Raw genomic sequence first — 23637 nt, 5'->3', positions numbered from 1 at the left:
AAGCTTTTTTAGTAAATAACACCAGACGGAAAATTTATTTTAAAAATACCCTTAGGTCTCAGAGGGTTAAATCACCTTTCTTTCCCATTCTGACATTCAGTTTGGAGTTCAGGAGATTGTCTTGACCAGGACCACACCCCTAAATGCATTGAAGCAACTGCCATGTGATTGGTTGATTATATAATTGCATTAATGAGAAATTGAACAGGTGTTCCTAATAATCCTTTAGGTGAGTGTATATTTTTTATAGTAGTATTTTGAAGATAAATAATACACTTATAGATTGCATTTTGAGGACACAGTAAGAGATCATATGAAATTAGGTTTGTGATTTAATAAAATGAAATGATAGATTAGTTAACAATTAACATAATTTATCAAGCAGTACTTTAATGCTGATAATATAATGAATGTCAAGTCGAGTATTCAAGCCCCTTCATAACTATATAATATAACATGTTATAATATATTATAATATAATAGTGTGGATAATATATTAGCATATTTTTATTTGAAACAAAATAATAATAGTACCTTTGGACAATTTAACACCATTATATATGTCAAAGAAAATATGGTATTATGATAAAACATTAGAAGAACAAAAAGGTTTGCTATGAATAAGTTGAAATATGTTTTTCATTAAATCAGATACCATAAACTAATGTTAAATTAAACACAAGGAAATATAAATATTGACCATTTGCATCATTGGTTCTATATTAAAGGGGTCATCGGATCATTCTTTAGGGTCTTCGTGTAAAGTTTGTAATATACTTTGGTTAAAATTCCTCACGGCTTGATTATTAAGTGTTTATGCTTTTTGAGGATTAAAAAAATGAGTGAATGGATTTTTGTCATTGTATGTTGGCTGTGTCCACACACTGTAAAGACGCATCTATATGCAAACACCATATCAAAGTGAATTTTGCATCCGATGACCCCTTTAAGCTATTATGTAGTTTACAATTTGAAAAGACAGTTGGAACATTTTGAGGGTTATATGACAAAACATATTTTAAGATTAGTAATCAAAATACCCTGCATGTTGGTCTATAAATTTTCATATCACAAACAAATGTATATGCATGTAAATACAACCAAAAACATTGCCATACATAATTCTGCACATATGATTCCATAGAATTATGCAGAATTGCATGGTTAAGAGTTTCTCTGTCATAAGGGTTAAGTCAAACACTGTGTGCCAAAAAGCCGGGTTTTTTTTATTCTCTTGATAATTATTAACAAAACCTAGTGTAAGATTAACACCAGTAATTTGGATTTCAGATCAAGTTTGGTGCTGTCAAGTAGCCATAGGCTGTATGTATATTAATCATAAGTAAAAAAAAAAAACTCTGAAAAACCTCACTCAACAAGTAAGAATTCATGGTCATGATTTTGGCAAAGTTTGAATTAGATTAAATAGAAATAGATTAAAAAGTTTGCCTTTAAGGTTTGTATAGCGCACTTGTGTTCTCACAACCACAGTGACACATTACATTAGACATGGACGTTGTGTGGATGAGATTTATTTATTCTATTCATTAAACGAATAATATTGATTCCTACTAGGATTGGCTAATGAATATTAATTAGATCACGTGATCAAGGAACGTCTGCATGCGTAAATAATATTAATGAAAAAATGCCGTCACCAGTAGCGTTCATTCCATTCATTGACGGTATAAAACAAGATTCAGTCCCGTATGCTGGTGGGCGGGGCCTATCAGTTTCAGTCAGTGGCGCTCGTGCATCAAACGAAACAAGCAGCCGTCCCAAACACCAAGACAGCTCTCTAAAATGTATTGCTAACGTTTCTTATCTGGTTTTATGTATAAACGAAAGTCAATATATTCTGTTAAAATATTTGGAAAGCTGTTTCCTTTCTTTCATTGTTTTCACTCGTTGAAGTGTCTACACGTTTAGAGTTGGAAATGCACTTATTGATCTGTCCTGAGATCTGTTCTTCGCTGGTTTATCATCATCACTAACAGGTTTGTGTGTTCTTACTGTCTGTTTATCATAAAAAAATATGATATATTAAAATATATATATTAAATTAGGTATTTACAAGATTAATTTTTTTCTGTAAACAATCCTTGTAAGTATTAGATAATTTATTGTCTTTTTAATTTATTATTAATTATAAGATAATTAATTTATTTTGTACTTCGTAGACGGTCCCTATCCTGCATCATTACATTATAAATCAGTTGCAATACCTCAAGGCAGATTAAAAACACGAAAAACCTTGTGTTCTCATTTAAAAGAAAAAAAATTGAACACATGTCTCTTGTCATTAGCCTATGCTAAATGGTAACGATTGAAGATTTCCGAGGCTCAATGACTAATATCAAACGTCAAGCCAACTTTATCTCGGTGGTAATTTTGTCACTAATAATTATAAGAATTTATAAATAGCAAGAAGAGTAGCCTATTAGATTCATAGTTACAGAGCATCACAAATATGGTTTGTTCATTTAAACGAATAAGCATTACAAAAATGATTGGTCAGGTGATATCAGACACAAATTGAATAACCTTTTCATGGACTAAACAATCTCAGGTTAACCTCAACCGTTGCATAAACGTTATATCCAAATAATTAAAATGGAGCAGCCATCACTTTGATAGAGCAGCCTGTATTTCAGAAATTCTACAAGTTTGGGGACTCTGAGATTATTATTATTTTTTTGTCAGTGCAAATATAACAAAGACTAGTATGTTTTACATGGCACATGGTAAGGCAGTCATGCAAGCCTGCCCATTCAGATTTCTGTCCTAACTATGCATCGTTATATGGTTGTTATTTGCATTTAGCAATCAAAAGAGACCTGTGATCCATTTTTAGGTCACTATCTGGTCGAGATCTGTTTTAAAGAAACGCATACTACTTTCCATTGTTTCTCTAAAGATAAATAAATTATATACATGTAATGCATTCTGTGCCGCGGTGCAAATGCTGTGGCACGATTTTGAAAAGTAATTAGTTCATTTGTTACTTTAAAAAGTGCTTGACTGAAAAGCAGAACAGTCCATTTGCAACTTTTGCTCAAAAGAGCACGTCTAGATTGTGACAAGAATGTCAATTAGAGAGGCCCTCAGTGTAGAACATGGTGATGAGCCCTGTTAATAAATAACTTGGAGGAAAACCAAGAAATATTACATAGAACATTCTGTTGTCTCAGAGTTGTACAAAATATCTATTTTTACCTTTATTGACTTTCTCTCTTGCAGAGACATGACTTAAAGCTGCTGGCCCAGACAGACATGAATGCGCAAAACCTCTGTTGGTGTTTACAGACTTACTGATGTCAGAATTATTTGCGGTCATTGAAATGTTTCCCTCCATTACATTAAGACATTGTTTATGTCATTTTTATTATAATTTAGATTCTGAAACCTTTATTTTAAGATAGTAGGATCACTTAGTAATTAGTATTACTTGCTAATATCCATGAGGTTTTAGGGTTAGATGACTAAATGATGACAGAATTATCATTTTTGTCTGAGCTATTGATTAACCATTTTAAATAAAGCTTCTTTTGCGTTTGTTCTGTTCTCAGGGCTTCCTGTTTTCAGGATGTCTTCTCCGACAGATGCCTGCTGGAGGTAACCGAAACACACTACAGCCATTTTTTTTTCACCCTGGAGTGGACATGGTCCATTGGGCCTCTCATCTGGTGACATGTGTCTGGATACAGGCTGTAATGTCTTCTGCCTTAGACACTTGTCCCCCAACGGCCCCCATCGCTGTGGACTTCTCGGTGCCGTACCCAATGACTTACTTTCAGACCCGCAATCCCATCCAGAACATAGTTGCCAACTCCCTTTTCCAAGAGGTCTATGTGGCCTCTCAGAACGTCATCGAGGCAGTGAACATCACTCTAGGGAAACTGTGGGAACTCCGTACGGGACCGGTGGCCAGTCCGGAGTGTGAGATATGCAATTTGTGTGATATCGCAAGAGATCCCTTCCAAGAGGACACAGACAATGAGGTGTTGCTCCTAGACACGTTCCTGATGTACTTGTACTCGTGTGGAAGTTCCCAGTATGGAGTTTGCTATTTCCATCAACTCCATGAAAATGGAAAACCTCCTGGGCCTTCAAAGTGTTTATTCCGGAAGAAGTTCAACTCTCCGCAGTTCTGTCCGGATTGCATCGCTAGTCCTTTGGGAACTAAAGTCTCCATGGTGGAAGAGGGTCAAACGGTTTACTTCTTTGTCGCGGCAACAGTGAACAGCAGCGTGACTCAAAAATACGGTCGCATGTCCATTTCCGTACGCCGACCAGTTGCAACCGAGGATGGTTTTTACACCGACGTCCGAGGGTTGACGGTTTTGCCTGCTCTATGGCAGACATACAGGATTGAGTACATCTACAGCTTCTACACGCAGGACTTTGTCTACTTCTTGTCTGTCCAACGAGAGAGAACCGACTTGGACACTTCGCCCTTTCAAACAAGACTAGGCCGTCTACCACGCCACGAGTGGGAGATGCGACGGTATCGTGAAATTGTTTTAGAGTGTCGCTTTGAGCCCAAACGGCGACGGAGAAGCAATGTCAGCGAACCTTTCAAAGACGTGGTCTACAACGTGGTTCAAGCGGCCCACTTTGGGAAGGCTGGGCGGGAGCTCGCCGATGAGCTGGGTGCTGAAGAAGAGGATGATATCTTATATGGTGTGTTCGCTGTAACTGATGACTCGGGTGTTCCTGAAGATGACTCGGCACTTTGTGCGTTTCCGATGGATACAGTAAACACAGCAATAGATGACGGAGTGGAGGACTGTTGCAAGTCGGGACCAGAACAGCTTTCCAGAGGCCTTTGCCATTTTCAGCCCTGTGAGAGCTGCCCACACGAGGTTGGTACATTTCAGCTTTGTTTTTGTTCACAACAATCTACCGTAAATTCTGTACGATTTTGAACCAGTTTTATGGAAAGCATCCTCGACATACTGTCGATTACCGCAGAAAACGATCTATGACTTCTAAAGGAAAAATGCAATTAAGCACCACAAATAAACATGTAAATGCCACACTGTTTTGAATGTTTAATTTTAGCACATGACTTTACGTGTGGTTTTGAAGAATTGGCTGGTGGATTGCATTTCTTGTCCATCATAACTTTCCATATGTCGGCTTTAATTGTTTCCGTCTTCAGTCTGTTCCCATTACACTCTCTCATTTCGCATGTTATTGTTTTACATTGAGACCTGCAAAGCTTTCTAAGTGGGCAATGTCGTACCTTGCCACCTTAGGAAAAGCCTAAAGGTATTTTAATTGGCTTGTTGCTTTATTTTTTGTTATTTTGTTGTAAAATGGTTTGAGTGACCACAGTCTGGGTCATAAGTCACTTTCTTGTATATTCTGTCTCATGTCTTTGCGTTTGTTAGGATTTCAACGTCTATAGAGAGTAAAAATGGCACTGAATGCACTACACTCATAAAACAATAACTGTGTCGTCTGATTGAAGAAACCATGTAAAATCCTTTTTGTAATTTACACTGAGGCTCAGAGATGCAATCTGTTTTTCAAGCACCTATTAAGTGTTATTGCGCCTGTGGCACACATGCACACAAAATGCAACACATTTTTTTTGTTAATGCAGGAATTAAAAGCAACTATTGAAGTCCAATAGAATTCTTGGGGAAAACACAGTTGCAAAGCCATTTGGCACCCGCTGGACAGTTGGTTCAGACAGATAGTCAAAGATAGTTAAAAGGTTTATGAGGTTGATATTGCATTATAGTCACTGTTTTTTTTGGGCTGTGCTTTTTGTGAGTCTGATCGTCTGAGACATTACTCATGACTTGGAAATGATATAAAACTTGAATCAGACTTGCAAAACAGTGACCTGCTTGGCCTGCTGGCAAAATAACACTTTAAAACCCCCAGTTTTTAAGTTTTTGGTGCTTCCATCATTTTGAGTTTCATCATGCCTTTTAAGACAAGATTCTTACGTAGACTTTGTGTGTGAGTGTGTGTTTAAAAAAAAAAATATTTTTTCTGTTATGTAGGCTATATTTCATATTCAAGCCTGCAATAGCGCTGCTTCTGCTATCTAACATCTGTTAAATAACTTACTTAAATCTAATGTTCCCCTGCTCTGTATCACAGCAGGATTCTTAGAAGACAATCTCAGCCACTTACAGGATATGCTAGCTTCATTTTCTTTCATTATAGAAAGCATTAAAAGTCTGATTTTCAGTTTTGCGGAAGGTTTTGGAACATTAACAAAAATTTGAATGGAAAAATGCACTTGAAAGGCAAAGTGTTTTAGAGGAACATTTTTGGGCATGCGGCAGATAGAACACTTTTAGGCTCCACTGAGGGTGTCAGAGAAACTTGAAATTAGGGAGGAGGACATTTGAGTTCATGATTATGGTATGTGTCCTAAATACAGTGTTGCCAGATTGGAAATATCCAAGTATCTTTTGGGGGGGGGGGGGGGGGGGGGGGGGGAGTTCATGACGCAGGGTCTCTTGCTCTCTCCCTCTCTACCGTGCTCTCTCACCATCACTTTCTCCTCACAATCATGACGTGGATCCACAGCTAGATCAATGAGTATTAACCGAGAAACACTATGATTACAATGACCTCCGATTGAAGTGTCACAAAATTCTGAAATTATCGTACATTATGGGATTTTTTTCATTATTGATCGTACATCGTACAGAGGTCAAAATGATCGTACAAATACGATAATTATCGTACATCTGGCAACACTGCCTAATACTAGCATGAGGATGTGTACTAAGTATGTTAAAAACTCTTTTCTAAGCCATTTTTTCAATTACTTTTTTTAACCAGTAAGTGTCAGATGACTTTAAGTGGGTATATGAAGTCAGTCGAGGCTTTCCTCTTGGTTTGATATATCTAATGCAGTGACACTGGAATCATTTTTGCATGTCTGAATTCTTTTTGCGGGCACTGCATATTTGCAAGAAACTTATTTGTATCATACCTTAACATTTTTCTGTATATGCCTATAATGCTAATGTACATTTGAAAATTTAAATGAGTTAGAAGCAGCATAAATGTGTGGCAAGTGTTTTAAAATATGGGAAAATAAGTTTTCACCAGAGATCATTGTTTTAGTGTCCAGATGAGAACTGCCTACTTGTACGCAATCCAAATATCCCTGTAATGTGTGGGAGAATGTCTCGGAAATCTCAGAGTGTGATTGCGAGTTTGGTGCTATAAAAACACAGTTTACAGCTGGTATGTGTGTATGAGTGTGTGTTAGTGTAGTTAAGAGGGTTTTTTTTCCATTGTGGTCAATGTTTATGGGAAATGAGTGGAAAAGGGAGAAAATGACAGTGTATTTTTTTAGATTTCAATGAGAGACAGATTACTCACTTTGTTAAAAAGGATGATTTAGCATTTTTGAACAGGTAAAAATGTTTTTTTTTTTTTTAACAGCATCTGCATAGAGCTAGTTTAGTTTGTGGTAAATCAGACTATATAAATATATAGTCAGTCAGAGACACTTTTTTGGGTTGATCAGGGGTTGTGTGGTTAATGTCTATGCCAAACAATACAGGAAAGGCTTCAGAGAGCTACATGTAAGAGTTCACCGTAGTTTACAGCAGAGCAGAATACCATGATAGTATTCACTAGCCTGGTTAAAACCAGACCATTCTCAGTCGTAACTGAGTTATGGTCTGGCAAAGCGTCATAGACAAATCATTTCCAGAGGGGCGTCACCAACGGATGTCGCGGATAGACCTAAAACCAATCAGAGCGATGAAGGAGATGACGTATGCAGAGCGGCGGAGAAACATCTCCGAGTGTTGTTCTTTGCTCGGTTTTTAACAAAAAGGAAACGTTCAAATCGCTTAAAACAGACGCGATAGCTGATTCGAACGAGTGATGTTCGACGGTGGCATCCATCTTTGTAATGTAGGCTACAAAATCTGCTTCAAAATCCCAGCGCTGTCGTCATCGTGTAAAGCCCGCCCCAATGTTTCTGATTGGTGCCTCGATTTCGACAGATTGGAAATGGGCATGAATGAGCTCTTTGCCAGACTAACTTTCAGAGCAAATCTAAATTTGCCGGAGGTTGTCTGGGTTTTCCCAGGCTAAGTATTCACCAGAGCACCACAGTACTAAGGCAATTTGAGACTGAGTTTGTTTGTGTTATGGGACCACAATTTTTGTGGTAAGATTCTAAATTGGTGGCCTAGTTTACTGGAATATCAAATTTTTTGTCAATTCCTGTCTGTCTGTCTGTCTGTCTGTCTGTCTGTCTATCTGTATGTCTGTCTGTCCATCTATCTGTCTATCTGTATGTCTGTCTGTCTATCTCTTTGTCTGTATGTCTGTCTATCTCTCTGTCTGTCTGTCATTGTTCTATCTATCTGTCTCTCTATCGTTAATTTTTCTATCTGTATGCTTCTCTATCTTTAATTTTTCTATCTATCTGTCTATATCGTTCATCGTTTTGTCTATGTATCTATCTATCTGTCTGTCTTTTTTATTTTACAAATTTATTTTGTATTTTCTACAGTACAGTATATCTTTATTTTTTTACTATATGTATTTTTTTTTTAATTGACTGTATTGACCTATTTTAAATTTTTTATTTATTCATTATTTCTTCCTTTTTTGAACATCCCAAATGTTATTTTCATGTTATGTTCATTCTAGTTATTTATTTACAAACATACAAATAACTTTTGACTGTGGGTAAATGACTGATTTTAGAAAATGAATGAAAGTGTTTGTGAAAATGTCTAACTTTTGGATGTTGTACCACGGAGCATCTATAATAAAGACAGACAAACAGATATCTGTAATACAGCAGTGCAACTCTTTTGTTTGTTTTCTTGCATATGTGTGATCAGAGCATGGAGCACAATATGACCTGCAGAGATCAGCCCACCCTGGTGTCTCAGCCGTACTACAGAGTAGACCTCTTCAACAGACAGATGAGAGGCGTTCTGCTCACTTCTATACTGGTCACCAGCATCGAGAACAAGACAGTGGCTCATATAGGCACATCAGATGGGAGACTCTTGCAGGTGTGGATCAGAAAGAAGATTGTTGCTAGCTATGCCAGTTTGATTTATCATTATATCAACCTCTTTTCTTTTCACACCACAGCTTGTCCTGAGAAGGTCCAGCCCGGTCATCTTTGCCAATTACTCCCTTGTAGAGAACCAGAAGGTGTCGTCTACCGCTGCGGTTCTCTCCCCAGACCATCTACTGTTTGTTGTTGGAGATAAGGTATGATCCAGATAAAGTTCCAACCATGATTTCACATAAATCTTTTTAATTAGTATGCAGTATGCAAGAAATATTCCAAGTGGACATGGCCAAGTTTCCAGAAGCCTTTATTCCTTCTTTGGGCTAATAACAGTTCTATATTCATAACTGGCAGATGATTCAGGTGCCTCAGAGAGGTCCAGGTTGCCGGCACTTCCTCACATGTGCCATGTGCCTGACCGCACCAAAGTTCATGGGGTGTGGCTGGTGCTCGGGTCAGTGCACCTGGGCTTCTGAGTGCAGGGGATACTGGGGAAATGAGTCATGTCCGCCCGGCATCACAGAGGTGAGATATGATTTGAAAATTAATCGTACAGTCTACAACAACACTGTAGATGTAAAGAATGTGTATATATATATATATATATATATATATATATATATACATGCATGCACTGCCTGGCAACAGTTCTTCTAACCCTAATTGATGGAGTGTGTACTGTGTAGCTTTTCATTTCTTAAACAACCATGTAGGAACTAGTTGTTACATGTATGTCCTGTGTTTCCCCCGTTCTTTGTGTATTTGGTTCAGTCCTGTTTCCAGTTTCCCGCTCCTCGTTAGTGTTAGTTATAGAGGGAATGCGTATGACGTCACCGTCAGCTGGAGTGATTGCGGTCACGCCCACTCGAGTGGCAAAAAGACTGAGCGGCAGCATTGGTTTTCAGCGTGAATGCCGTGAAAAACACAAAAAACACATCTAAAATGGGAAAGAGCTTTGCGATTGACTGTACAACTACATTTCACAAGAAATCTGAGGTATATTTTTACAGACTGCCAAAAGCTACAGAACAGAGAAGCAAATGGATCGATGCAATTCATAGAATCAACTTGACTCCAGAGAAAAGTGGATTTGCAGTTATCATTGAGCATGTTTACATGCACACCAGTAAGATGATAACTCACATATATCAGCTTATTGAAATAACCAGTTTCCCGTTTACATGCAAACCAGTAACCATGACAACACAAGTAAACCGTGTTTACATGACTTTATTAATAAATCAGGCCATGACCGTGTGACGACAAAACAATCATTTGCGTATCTGACTTCATTTGTTTTGTCGGTTGATGTTAAATAAAGCTTGCAACATGTCAGCGGGAAACTTACAGCTCGTATATTCTCTCATGTCATGCAGTTACAGATGCAGCGTTTTGACTGAACCACTTCTACTTCTGCTGCACGAGATGAGAAAAAAAAGCAGAAAGCAGGTTAATGCGTTTACATAATTCGAAATCCGAGTAAGAGGCAAAAAACTACCAGTGTAAAAGAAAACGGGTTTCCCGTGTTTACATGACCACATGCGTTGTCATGACAAAAAAAAACTATAGGCTACAAGTTTTATAGCCTAATGATTATAGTCTAATGATTATAGCCTATATATAACATTGATATGAGTGATCACCTGGATTTAGACCTACCTATATTGTATTTATATAAAGCGTTCACAGGCAAATTTGCTTCACGTATTTCCCCGGCGTCGAAATCAGGCACACAAATGTCAGGAAACACAATGGCTGCGTGTCAATATGGATCACTGGATCTTTGGTAGGCCTAAATTGTAAGGAACACTTATATCGAGTCCAAACATCGTTTGTTTTACTCTCGTTTCCGCAGTTTCCCCTATTAAATCCAGTCACGCAGCAGCTCTTTTGCCACTCAGTCCAGCTGAGGGGGCGTGTTCACGTGGGACACGTGACATCAATGCATTCCCTCTATTCACCTGTTATTCATTATCTGTTCATTTGCCCCAGCTGTGTCTTGTTTCACCTATCTGTTGTAAACCCTGCGTTCTCCCTCATTCCTTGTCCGTTCTCGTTTGTGTATGGTGTGTAAAGTTATACTGTGTTCTCCTGAGTTTGGAATTAAATCCAGTTTATTTCTATTCTTCGTCTCCTCGTGCTCCCTACCACCGTGTACCGTAACACTAGTAAGACATATCATGACCATATTCCATATTTCCATAATTTTTTGGTCAAGTTCTTAAATTGTCAATGCAAGAGTCGAGCACTTTGTAAAGTCTCCTCCAGCACATCCCAACGACTTTCAATGAATTTAAGGTCTGGACTCAGAGGTGCCAATTCATGTGTGAAAAGGATTCTTCATGCTCCCTCCCAACCATTCTTTCACAATGGAATATGGCCATGATATTTCTTCCTACATGGTTGTTTAAGAAATGAAAAGCTACACACTCCATCAATTAGGATTAGAAGAACTTTTGCCAAACATATAACATGCTAGAAACATAGTAATCACGGCAATAATGATCTCTTAAGCATTTGCCTATTTAAATCCAAACAGTGACTTTTTTTCTTTTTGGCCGGTAGTGTATACATGTGTTTATATATGTTTACCCACAGGGTAAAAGAAAGCATTTAGCAAATAAAACATGAATGGAAATGTTCTGTGCTCAGTTTTTCCCCAAGACAGCGCCCCCTGATGGTCAGAGTGAGATAACTCTGTGCGGATGGGAGTTCCAGTCGCCCCTGCGACCCGCCATCACGACCAGAACCCATGAGGTGAAGCTGGGTGAGACCGCCTGTGTGGTCCAGCCTCACAAAAGCAACAACACACAGTAAGTATTCCTGATTTCCTCTTCTTACAGATGATGAATAACAATAAAAGTGGATTTTTGAAAAAGTCATTAGTCAGTTAAGCTTCATTTTCATATAAATATTTGCATTAGATTTTGTATGCTCATGGAAAGTAGAAAGATTTTTGCATTTTACATGGTTGAATGAAGGTAAGTGTTTAAGTCATGTAACTGGTCATTTTTCTGCCCAGCTTATTGTGTAAGATCCGCTCTGGGGCGTCAGAGCCACTTTTTAAACCAGTGAACGTCACAGCAAAAGTGCACGAGGGCCGAGTGGAGGGCCGTTACTCTATTGAAGGAAGTGCAGAGATGCCTGGATTCACCTTTGTGGTAATTAGTTCATTTGTTACACAAGCAAAACATGCATTTTCTTCTCTTAAAAATGTCAACTTGATTTCTTTTAAGAATAGCCATTAGCAAGTGTGTTGACAAGATTACCTTTGCTCAACATCCTTTTTTCACCAGGTTCCAAACATCACTGAGGTTCAACCTGACTATGGGCCGGTGGACGGAGGAACCCTCATCACCATCACGGGTCTTTATCTGGACTCTGGCAAGAACAGGAAAGTTACACTTGATGGAGAAACATGTCCAATCCGAAGGTGTGTGTGTGTGTATCCATTATATCAGTTTTCAACTGGTGGCCTGAAGAGGCACTGCCAATTATATCAAATACATTTTTGTGTGAATATGCCTAAAACACAATTTATTATATTAAAATAATCTACACTAACTTTAAAAAATGTTAAGGTTGGTTTGATTTTTTTTTATGTCTTTGAAATAAGTCTCATTTGATCACGAAGGCTGAATCACATTATAAATGTCTTTTACGTCACTTTTGATCAATTTAATGTGTCCTTCCTTGCTGAAGAAAAAAAAAATCCCCAAACTGATTGGTATTACATGTATATGATATATTACAGTAATTATTAATTTAATTGTTTTGCAAAATGTGTGAAATATATCATAAAGTATGTAAATGCATGTTACTGTTGGCCAGGTCTAAAATGCACAGTTTCACACAATACGCAATGGTGTTCATGCTTCAGTGTATCTGTGGCCAGAGGAAACCTGTCCTCCATCGTATGTGTCTCTCAGCCTGTGACGGAGGTGAAGGACGTGGTGCTCCGTGTCTACATCGATAAGTCCCGTGTTGTGACCACTAACGTCTTCCGCTACAAAAAGACCCCTGAGATTCTTGCGGTGCTGCCCGATTGCAGCTTTGACAGGTACTGTAGATGCAGGAAGTTATAAGTTGTTTACTTATTGGCAACTGAGAAAAGCTTTCAGAAAAAATATGGATTGTCTAACATTTTTATCTTGCTGAATTGCAGTGGGTCAAGAATCGTCATTGAAGGCCGAAATCTGGACTCTGTCTACAAAACTGTTGTCTACTTTAAACCCAAAGAAAGCCACCTCAAGCCTGTTTCCACTGTATGAACTGTAAACGTTTGCTCTTGAGATATTTGATACTACTGATCTTTTGCCTTGTTTATTTAAAGGGGTCATATATCATGAGGAATATTGCTTAATAGTTTAAAATAAAAATGTATTGTATTATTCTGTAACTTTCAGAACTCAAAAGTTCACAAAGATTTATTGAAGCTACTGTAGGATGGAAAACGGTTAATTCTAAAATCCTTAAGAACATTAAATATCTAGTTCAGTCGGATCTGTTTCAGTTGCATGTTTTCAAAGCACTGTATCTCATTTCAAATCATATAATCGTCTTAAAGGCACAGCAGCCAATTTAATTAACAAAAATTGGATAACTTTAAAAACTAAATGATGATGATTTTTTGGCACAAATAAAAACTTTATATGTGGCTTTCAGGGTAATAATCAATTATAATATTATTATAATAAATTTTAATAAATGTTTAAAAATGTATAAAATTAACTCTTTAAAGCTACAAGTGTCCAGCACTCTTTATTTATTTTCTGTTTAAAGATTATATATGTAGTTGGATGAATCTACCTACTCTCTGAAGGGTGTGTTCACACTTGTAGTTTGGTTCTCTTGGTTCCTTTGGTCCAGACCAAAAAAGAAAATGACACATTTAGTCCTGGTTCACTCTGTGTTCACACTGTCATTTTTAATACCAAACCTAAAAATGGCAACAACAACAACAAAAATTGCACCAGAGTTCGTTTTAATTGAACCAAACCTGCCAAGTGTGAACACACCCTTATTGACCACAACAACAATGCATAGATTTTGGTGGCTTCGGAGCATGTTAGACTTTCATAATGTTTTCTCGGTTCTTCCACCGAGAGCTGCGATTATAAATGAAAGATTAAAGTGTTTTAAATCTTTACGTTTGCAGTGCAGCCTTAGTGTTTTTAGATTGCAGCATCAAAGCGAACAGATATATATTTGTGGACACATTGCACAACCTGACATTCGCCTTGTTTTACATTTTTTCCGTACTGTTGTCCTCTGAAGGAGTGCAGGGGTAAAGCAAAACCCACCCGAATGGAGTGCATCACCCCCGTCTTCCATCGAGATGAGACCGAAGAGGGCGAGCTCTCGTTTGACATGGACGGAGTGCTTGGCCTGTGGAAACAAGACTTCTCCTACCACCCCTATGGCAGACCCATCCCGTTTGAGACTGAAGGTCACATACTGAGACTCTACCCTGGGTTTGATGAAGTGTCCTTGCATGTATGTAGAGACTTCCATTATTAAATCACATTATTCCATTGCTGCTCTGACTTTTTTTCACTCTCAATCATCTTTCAATGTATGCCTTGATAATATTTTATGGGGTCCAAAAGTCTGAGACCACATTTAAAAACCTGGAAATAAAGGATTTTAGAATTTGTAACATTTTAAAAGCTAAATCATATTTAAAGATAAATAATTTTCACTAGTAATATCTTTCACTATAAAGACACTGTTTGTGATTATACAACTTTTTTTGTCTTATGACGCAGCATCAGAAGTTGAACCTTGTGAGTTCTTGCATGTCAATCACGATGACGGTTGGAGACGTTGACTGTGGTGCTAAAGTTCTAGATAATGAGATCACATGCAGGATCCCTAATAATATCACTATTCCCAGTGAGGGTTTACCTGTGAAGGTGAGTGCTTGAAAATATGTGGAGATCTATAAATGCAGTAATTTTACCTTGTCTTTAGCCAAAGCACCTCGATTGCCATTAGTTGCATAATACAACCTTACTCTGACATCAGTACTATTTCCTCATGCCAGGTAACAGTTAATGGGTACACACATAATGTTGGCACTGTAATCTTGGTCAGTAACCACTATATGGTGGGTATTGTGCTTGGCATACTGGCAGCTCTGGTCACGGGTGCGGTTATGGCCTTCATTGTGCTGAAACATCTGAGGAAGCAGAAAAAAGGTGAGCACATTTCACATTTTCCCTTCATTTAAGCAATGCCAAGTCTTATTTTGCGGTCAAATCTTTTTCAGTCATTTTTCAGTTACACATCTTAGCAAGCACAGTTAAGACTATCGATTTTATCAATACTTTTTTTTTCTTTTTTCTTTTAAATCCACAGCTTCGCTGGCAGAAAGTCGTCTGTCTTATTTTTCCCACAGTCGTTCACGTAATAATAGTGTGGATTTATGTCCTTTAGGAGACTACAGACGTGGTGAGACGACACCTTCACATCAGCAACCAATTAAAAAAAGATCATAATGATCGATCACTGAATTATCAGCGTTGTCATATTTTTTTATTGAAATATTTTTCAATATAAGTTTTAGATATATAATTGAATGGTTTCTACTAGGGATGGGGGAACAGTTCTGGTTCGGTTCTGATTCTAATTCCATGCGCAAGAACAATAAATGGAAACAAACATTATATATCATAATATATGACTTAATATATATGTATATATATCTTATTAAATGTAACTTTAAAATAAAGTACCGGTATGTGTCCTACTAAGAGCACAACCCTAATTTCTGTTCACATGAAATATTAGGTCTACACATTTACTTCAAGGCTAAAAGCACTTCCATTTTTCTCTGCTCCTTGTAGAACTGCCCGTCACAACCATCATTGCACCCGCTGGGGTCGTGGCGTTCCCCGGCCTGGCCTACACAGGCACCCTGGACACAACCCTGACCCCTCTCATGCCCCCAGAGAAGATCTCCATCACCAGTTTCCGCCCTGAGCTTCTGGAGGAGGTGAAGGACGTGCTGATCCCAGCTTCCATGCTCAAGGTTCACCACCACCAGATCATCGGAAAGGGTATGCTTATAAATCAAACATGCTGAATGCTGCAAATAAGTTCAATATATTTGCGTTAGAAAGATTGGGATCAATAAGATTTTTGATCAAAAATACATTAAAAACAGAAATATTGTGAAATATTTTTATCATTTTATATTTATATTATATGTTATATTTTAATGAATTTTAGAATGTAATTTATTCATGTGATGCAAAGCTGAATTTTCAGCATCATTACTCCAGTCTTCAGTGTCACACGATCCTTCAGAAATCATTCTAATATGCTGATTATGCTGAACGTTCAAAGGAACAGCATTTATTTGAAATAGAAATCTTTTGAAACCTTATGAATGTCTTTACTGTCACTTTTAATTAATTTAATGCATCCTTTCTGGATAACAGTATTAATATCTTTAAAATGACTGACCCTAAACTCCAGGGTTTAGAACTTGATATTGCTTCATTTCTCAAAAAAATGCAATTACTGAAAAAGGGAATAAGGTCATATTTTGAACTTGAAGATTAATAAACATGCTTTTTTTCGTAGGACACTTCGGCACCGTTTACCATGGTTACCTCACTGACCACAACAACAGAGAAATCCATTGTGCTGTAAAATCTCTCAACAGTAAGAAACTCCTCAATGGCTCATAAAGATACTCCTGAAAATCTGAACTGCACTCTTGGGATGACCTACCTGATGAAAAACATTTATTTCTCACAATGAACTGCCTTTAAATTGGCTTGCAGTGTTCCTGTTGCTTAAACCAAGGTCATGGGTTCGAATCCCTGGGAATGCAATAACTGAGTAAATGTCTACCGTACCTTGAACGCAATGCAAGTTCCTATGGTGTCTGCCAAATGCATAAATAGTAGTTTATGAAAAAATTATTTTCATTCCAAAATATTCAAAACATTTGTTTACAAACAACATCCTGGGTCTAAGATCATTTTTTAGAAATCCAATCTCTAAATGTAAATTGACTTAATAATATAAATGCTTGCATGACAACTGTTTTTTTTCTCTCTGGTAGGAATAACGGATGTGGAAGAAGTGGAGCAGTTTCTGAAAGAGGGCATTCTGATGAAGGGATTTCATCACAGTAATGTTCTCTCTCTTCTGGGTATCCTGCTTCCCGAAGAGGGACTTCCCTTGGTGGTCTTACCTTACATGAAACACGGAGACTTGCGTCACTTCATTCGCTGTGAAAAGAGGGTCAGTTGCTAGAAAGTGAACTCAGACACATCAAATATGTTATGTATTTTGCCTTGAACCATTGCCTTGCACAACAGGTTTGTATTTGTGGATGGATTTCACAACATGACCTCCTGCACTGCTCATAACCTTATAGAAGTTCCAGGAAGTGATGTTGCCTAAGATTCTCACTGTGTCAGTATTTTTTTTGTTTTTTTTTAGTCTTATATAGTCTTGTTGTCTTATCCTAGAATCCCACAGTTAAGGATTTGATTGGCTTTGGGCTCCAGGTTGCTAAAGGAATGGAGTATCTGGCACAAAAGAAATTCGTACACCGGGATCTAGCAGCACGCAATTGCATGTGAGTTTTGCACGCACAAAGATTATGAATTAAGGCCCTGATATACTTCAAGCGAAATCAAAGAACAAACTGATGTGACGTCATTTCGAAACAAAATCAGGCCCAAACGAAGTTTGGAAGTTTGGAGTTTTGATTTGGGAGTTTGAAACAGCTTGCCAAACAAATGTTCAATAAAAGTTCACACTGGCTGGCAAACACCTTCAAACTACTATTGGTCCGTTCTGATTAAAGGGTCAGTTCACCCAAAAATTTTAATTATCGAATAATTTACTCACCCTCAAGACATCCTAGGTGTATATTACTTTCTTCTTTCAGCCAAACACAACTGGAGTTATATTAAAAAATATCCTAGCTCTTCTAAGCTTTATAATGGGAGTGAATGGTACCATTTTTTTAAGCCCAAAAAAGCACATCCATCCATCATAAAAGTAATCCATACGGCTTCAGGGTGTTAATGAAAGGCCTTCTGGAGTGAAGTGTTTTTGTAAGAAAAATATCCATAATTATAACTTTATAAACTGTAATCACTAACTTCCGGTAACGTCCATCCATGCGTTCACGAGAGAGTCGAGATACGGCGTATGACGTAGGAGTTAGGCGTAGCGTAAGCTTCATTGAGTAGACGCCTCTCGCGGTTCAAACAAATAGGGCTGGGCAACAAATTCATGCTCCTCCGACATTTCTCTTTAAAAATTGTCTTTTTAGACTTCTAATTTGTGACAGGTGTTTTGTTTTGCTCTATCCCCTGCGCTTCCGCGTTCCTCAATACGTCATGCGTCGGGTCAGAGTTTACTCTTCAGCCGGCACTCTGGAAGCCAGTAATTTATAGTTTACAAAGTTATAAATATAGTTATTTTTCTTACAAAAATGCATTGCTTCGCCTCAGAAGGCATTTATTAACCCCCTGAAGCCGTATGGAAGCTTGAAAGAGCCATGATATTTTTTAATATAACTCGATAAACACGATTGTGTTTGGCTGAAAGAAGAAAGACATTTTCACATCGCTATGATCAGATGCTTTCTTAACTGCTGTTTTCTCACCGCTGTCATTTTTGTTGTGTGTTTATTTTGTTATTGAGAGGAAAACACGCAGCACATGTTCACATATTAATCTAAACACCGCTGTCAACAGTGTAGTCGGCATCATGATGTTTGCTAACAGCATAAAACTGCTCAGGTATTTCATACATCTTTTTACCCCTAAGCTAAGAACGAAAAAGAACTTCGCCGTTAGTATATCGGGTCCTTTAGGGCTCCAAACTGATAAAAAGTCAGCTTGCAAAGCTCCAATATTTGTTAGAACATCTATGCATTATTTTACTTTACCTCTACCAACTATTCTTTCTTATGTATGTAAATGCACAGTGAAGTTGAAAGTGCAATTGTGAATTTGGTACTGACTCAAACTGTTCTCTCAGGCTTGATGAATCCTACACCGTAAAGGTAGCAGACTTTGGAATGGCTCGAGATGTGCTTGAGAAGGAGTACTACAGCGTCCAGGATCACAGGAAAGCCAAATTACCTGTTAAATGGATGGCCATTGAGAGCCTGCAGACGCAGAAGTTCACGACCAAGTCAGATGTGGTGAGATATGAAAATGAAATATGCTTACGTTTAACTACTGGATTACAGTAAGTATGTCTCAACTTTTTATTCTGTCTTTAACTGCAGTGGTCTTTTGGGGTTCTGATGTGGGAGATGCTCACACGAGGAGCCAGCCCGTACCCTGAAGTTGACCCATATGATATCACACATTACCTCTTAAAGGGGCGGCGGCTGCCTCAGCCACAGTATTGTCCGGGTCCCTTGTAAGTTTCTCTATTTTTCTACAGGATGCACTTATATACTCCAACTTACTTTTTATTAGTCGATCGATAATGTTGGTGTATAGTAGAAAGTTTGGCTTACACAGGCTGGTTTTATTCTGCAGTTGTTTTCCATTCTTCCATTTGTTTTTAGACATTGCTCCACAAGAGTGACATGGCCTTTTGGAATTTCAATGGTTTTAAGTAGCTGTCAGTCCGTTTAGTGTTTTTCCACCATTTGAGGTTCAGAGGGTTTAGAGCTTACTCAGTATTCAGAGCGGTGGAAAAGGTCAATCGAAAGGTTATTGTGAATGTCCCTTCAATTATCCATCACCTCAAGCACTACACTCAGAGAGTTAATCATCATTCACTTTCAGACAGAGGGAAATATTTAAAAACCAACACAGTTTTTAATGTTCCCCAAGTGACACTGCAAAACTTTGTAAACCTTGATAAATTTCCAGCAATCACTAACCCAACGTTTAGCTTTTAGCCAGAGTTGAACTGTGAAAAATATGTCTGGGAATATTATAAAAGAGTTCCATAACAAAATACGTTTTTTTATTTTTTTAAAGTTTTAGATATTTAAAGCAAAACAAAAGTATTATCTTTGTCACACACAACAGTTAGTTCTGGTTCTCTAATCTGATTGACTGAGAGCCTTTTCCAGTCATAAGTTATATTGAACAACAGAACTACATTTTAAAGGGCAGAGTTGGAAACTCTGGAACACTGTCATAATTTAAGGAATGGTTAGTGACTCAGAGTGTTGTAACAGGATGTGGAAACATGACGGGTGGTGAAGTTCAGCCATGGAAACTGAGAATATGTTTGACTCAAGTTTATATGGGGTTACTATGACGTCAGATGCCTGATTTGCAAATATAGTATGACAAAGCCGGTCACTTTTCAATTGAGGTGAACCAGTTGAGAGATGACTGACCCTCAACTCTATCTGCAGGTTTGCCATTATGCTGCAGTGTTGGGACCCCGACCCTGAGAAGAGACCAACCTTCTCGACACTAGTGTCCGCTGTAATGAGTATCCTGTCCAGCCTGGAGGGGGAACACTACATCAGCCTGAAGGTCACATACGTCAATCTGGACCAGCCCCGGCCCTACCCCGCTCTAACAGACTCTGCCGATGAATATGATTCGTCAGATGCAGATGATGCAGGCTCAGTCTCTAGCTGATTGGCTAACTGGTTTGATACTCACTAAAAAGGGAGTCTTTTTAACGGCCTTGCTGACAAGGCAGTAGGTGTGTTCGACTTGAAGTGGTGCTGCGCAGACTGATCGGTGTATGACATCAAAGTACCGCGAGAGCGACTTGAAAGCATATGAACACACTACACACCTAATGACTGTGCTTTAAAGAGGACTTGTTATGCTTTTTTCTCTAGTGTGTAATGTTGCTGTTTGAGCATGAAAAAGCCCTGCAAAGTTACAAAGCACAAAGTCCACTATAAAGGGAGTTCTCCTCTATATCAGTGCGCACTGTTTCTGAACTCCCTGAAACGACTCGATTGTAGTCTTGAGTTTTCTTCTGGTAACGTACACGTCACAATATCCCTAATTTATAATCATAATTCCCCCCCAGAGGCATACACAAAAAAAGTTGCAGTTGCATTAGTAGTGTGTTGAAACTTGCGGTTATGGTAAGGGTTGTGACATTTTACAAAACACGCCCAAAGAAGTTGACCAATCACACTGGTCCAGCCGACCAATCAGCACATTGTTCTTTTCGTAAGGAGGGGCTTCATAGAAACAGGAACTAAACAGACCATTACTGACAGACTGGGAAGAGAGGTGCTGCAACAATGTCAAATATGTGAAAAATTATGTTCTTTTTAAACATTTAAGTATGCAAACCTATTCTAGTAGACCCCAATAACAAAATCAAGACTTTGTAAAAGCGAATAATGTGGCCTCTTTAAATAGCATGCTAGAATACTACTTAAACAGTACTATTTTAACAGTATCCATACTGGTGCACGGTATATGTATTTAATAGGGGCTTTTGCACTCAGTTATAGGAACTAGCCACCAGGGTGGTCCCCCGAGAACTGCCAGTAGAAACTCTGTCACTTACGTCGTGCCGTTGTGTGGGATTTTTATTTTGACAACGCTGAGAACGTCTTCCTTAGTTTATATTAGATAAGTAAACAGTAGAAAGAAAGTAAACCGTATACGAAAAAGTATTATAGCATTTGGCTTGTGGTTGATGCCCAATGTTGCTATCTGAGCAGAAATACATAATCATGTTTCGCTTGTTCCCTTCATAGTCGCGTTGGATTTCCTCCTTAGATTAAAGGTTGAGAAGTGCCTGGATTTCGGCGGTATTTCCATATTATTGGAGTAAATATATAGGCTATAAACTGTGTGTGTTTACATAGCTTTTTAAAAATGGCGGGTACCGGTGTTTTGCATCTGTTCGACCAGTCAACGTACACTTACGGCACTAGTTCCTTTTGTGCTAGGTTATGCTGCCTTCATGTGTTATCAGAATGATCATAAATATGGGTTTCCTAGTTAAAAATTGGACATGAATGCCCTCTCAAGTCATATTTACCTCTGGGAATCTTGGAGATAATTTTGATACCTAAGTTCCCTAGTTGGGCGGCCAATAAACTTTAAACATTGCGGAGGTAGAACGATTGCTGCTGTGACTGCTATTCTTTATTAGTTTTTCACAACAGCTACATCGCCTTGTCTTGTCATTTAAAGTAATCCATATTTACATATATGAATAATCATTTGAAGCGTATTGTACAGCGAAAATAAATACCCTGTGTTTGACCGAAATTCCAGAATCGTCAGCAGGCTATCTAGATAGCGCGGTGAATGTTTGTATGGTTGTGAATATCAGACGCTAAATTATCATTTTGCCTTTAATAAGATTTTCCCAATAAAATATAGAATAAAGAATAAACCTGGTGTCCTCAATGATTCCTGTTCTTTTCGCAAACAAAGCACTTGAATGCGACGAGCTCGTAATCACGACTTCAGAAGTTGAAAGTAGTACATTTCCGATAAGACGTGAAGGCAGCATTTAACCCTAGTCTGAAGTAAAAGCTAATTTAGTCCCCCCAAAAGTCATTCGTATTACTAAAATCGTTCCCTGTGCGAACATGCCAAAAAGCGGGTACTTCCACCAATACTATGAAAACGTTCCTCCGGTGCGAAAGCCCCTATTAGGCTTTTATAATTAAACATTTTATAATGTAGCCTATGCATGGAAGAGTTGGATGACCTAATACAAAGTTCTGTAATGAACCTCTAGATGGTGCAGACTTTCAATCATATCATTCTCTTTAGGGCACAGCTGATTGGTTCCTGCTGTATCTGTAGCCAATGAGCTTGCGTGCTCAACTTTCAAATACTTGGTTAGCGTTTGCCTTAGCAGTGCAGCACACTTTCAGAAACCCTTCATCTTCCCCAGCTCCACCTGTCTAGATCTGCTACGGGTAAGTCATGTACGCTATATTGTACAGCAGCAGCATGTCTTACATACTCACAGCAGCGCGTCATGTATGTATTGGCAGTGGCAAGTCCTGTACTTGATCTGCAGAAGCAGTGTAGCAGATCTATTCCGCCAAGACCAAATATATCAACATCGTCATACCCATCACCATGCCAAACACTCTGAGAGTTGTCATGACAGAACTACATTTATCAAAATGTGCAGTATACCAATGCAATCAAACTAAGTTACATTTATGTGTAGTTCATATCATATGACGTTATATTTTGCATATAACAAGGCAAAACGCTCGCCATAGAGCCAAAATACTGTATGAAACTGTATGTATGTTAGTATACTTCTGGCCTTGTACTGTATGTGCAGTATTGTTAATGAAGCTTTTGAAGTGATTCACTTTGAAATCAAGTCAGCACAGTGACAGTAACAGCACTTAACACATTTGTTTCACACTCAAGCACTGTCCTCATTAGAATTAATTTCAGTTGTAGAGGATGTATATTTTATTTATGAAACAACTACATTTTTATGTGAATAATTTTCAGTATTGTCCTATGTATATATAGGCCTATATCTGCACCACTTAATTTTAAAGATAGGTTGTAATCAGTGAGCCTTAACTTGGTGTTTGGTTTGTGATTATATCAGATGCTTGTACAGAAGAGGGATTGAATGCACAATGTTTGGGATGAGTCAGCACTGAAAGGTGTTGAACTGAATAT

The 23637-nt window shown here is 38.2% G+C and overlaps 1 protein-coding gene and 1 long non-coding RNA gene across 6 annotated transcripts in view; one reads left to right on the top strand and one right to left on the bottom strand.

The window, feature by feature from the left end:
• Window positions 1-23637, bottom strand: part of LOC130083539 (uncharacterized) — a 104197-nt gene that overhangs the window by 75248 nt on the left and 5312 nt on the right. The gene's annotated exons all lie outside the window — the stretch shown is intronic.
• Window positions 1658-21774, top strand: mst1rb (macrophage stimulating 1 receptor b). Of its 4 annotated transcripts, none has more exons than XM_056248609.1 (21): window positions 1658-2003; window positions 3570-4865; window positions 8850-9026; window positions 9109-9231; window positions 9386-9556; window positions 11684-11844; window positions 12054-12192; window positions 12328-12464; window positions 12912-13091; window positions 13197-13296; window positions 14309-14527; window positions 14800-14946; window positions 15078-15231; window positions 15392-15484; window positions 15880-16092; window positions 16622-16702; window positions 17109-17290; window positions 17521-17630; window positions 19049-19214; window positions 19302-19438; window positions 20397-21772. In XM_056248609.1, the coding sequence occupies exons 2-21, from the start codon at window positions 3603-3605 to the stop codon at window positions 20626-20628; spliced, it is 4185 nt and encodes a 1394-aa protein (XP_056104584.1). In that variant the 5' UTR covers window positions 1658-2003; window positions 3570-3602; the 3' UTR covers window positions 20629-21772. The 4 variants fall into 4 exon arrangements, with proteins under 4 accessions (XP_056104584.1, XP_056104583.1, XP_056104586.1 ...); XM_056248608.1 differs by lacking the exon at window positions 1658-2003 and adding an exon at window positions 3263-3292 and having other exon boundaries at window positions 20397-21774; XM_056248610.1 differs by lacking the exon at window positions 1658-2003 and adding an exon at window positions 3380-3441 and having other exon boundaries at window positions 3479-4865.

The sequence above is a fragment of the Rhinichthys klamathensis genome, unplaced genomic scaffold (genome assembly GCF_029890125.1).
Source record: "Rhinichthys klamathensis goyatoka isolate OS25496 unplaced genomic scaffold, OSU_Roscu_1.1 h1tg000056l_1, whole genome shotgun sequence".
NCBI classification, from domain to species: domain Eukaryota; kingdom Metazoa; phylum Chordata; class Actinopteri; order Cypriniformes; family Leuciscidae; genus Rhinichthys; species Rhinichthys klamathensis.
The sequence above is the reverse complement of the archived record's forward strand: the minus strand, read 5'-3'. Positions and strand labels throughout refer to the sequence as shown.

Excerpts from the sequence above, each read along its gene's own strand:
- mst1rb (XM_056248608.1), top strand. Across the intron at positions 12,193-12,327 it reads TGCCTGGATTCACCTTTGTG|GTTCCAAACATCACTGAGGT; the intron begins GTAATTAGTTCA and ends TTTTTTCACCAG. Across the intron at positions 15,485-15,879 it reads TTTAGGAGACTACAGACGTG|AACTGCCCGTCACAACCATC; the intron begins GTGAGACGACAC and ends TGCTCCTTGTAG.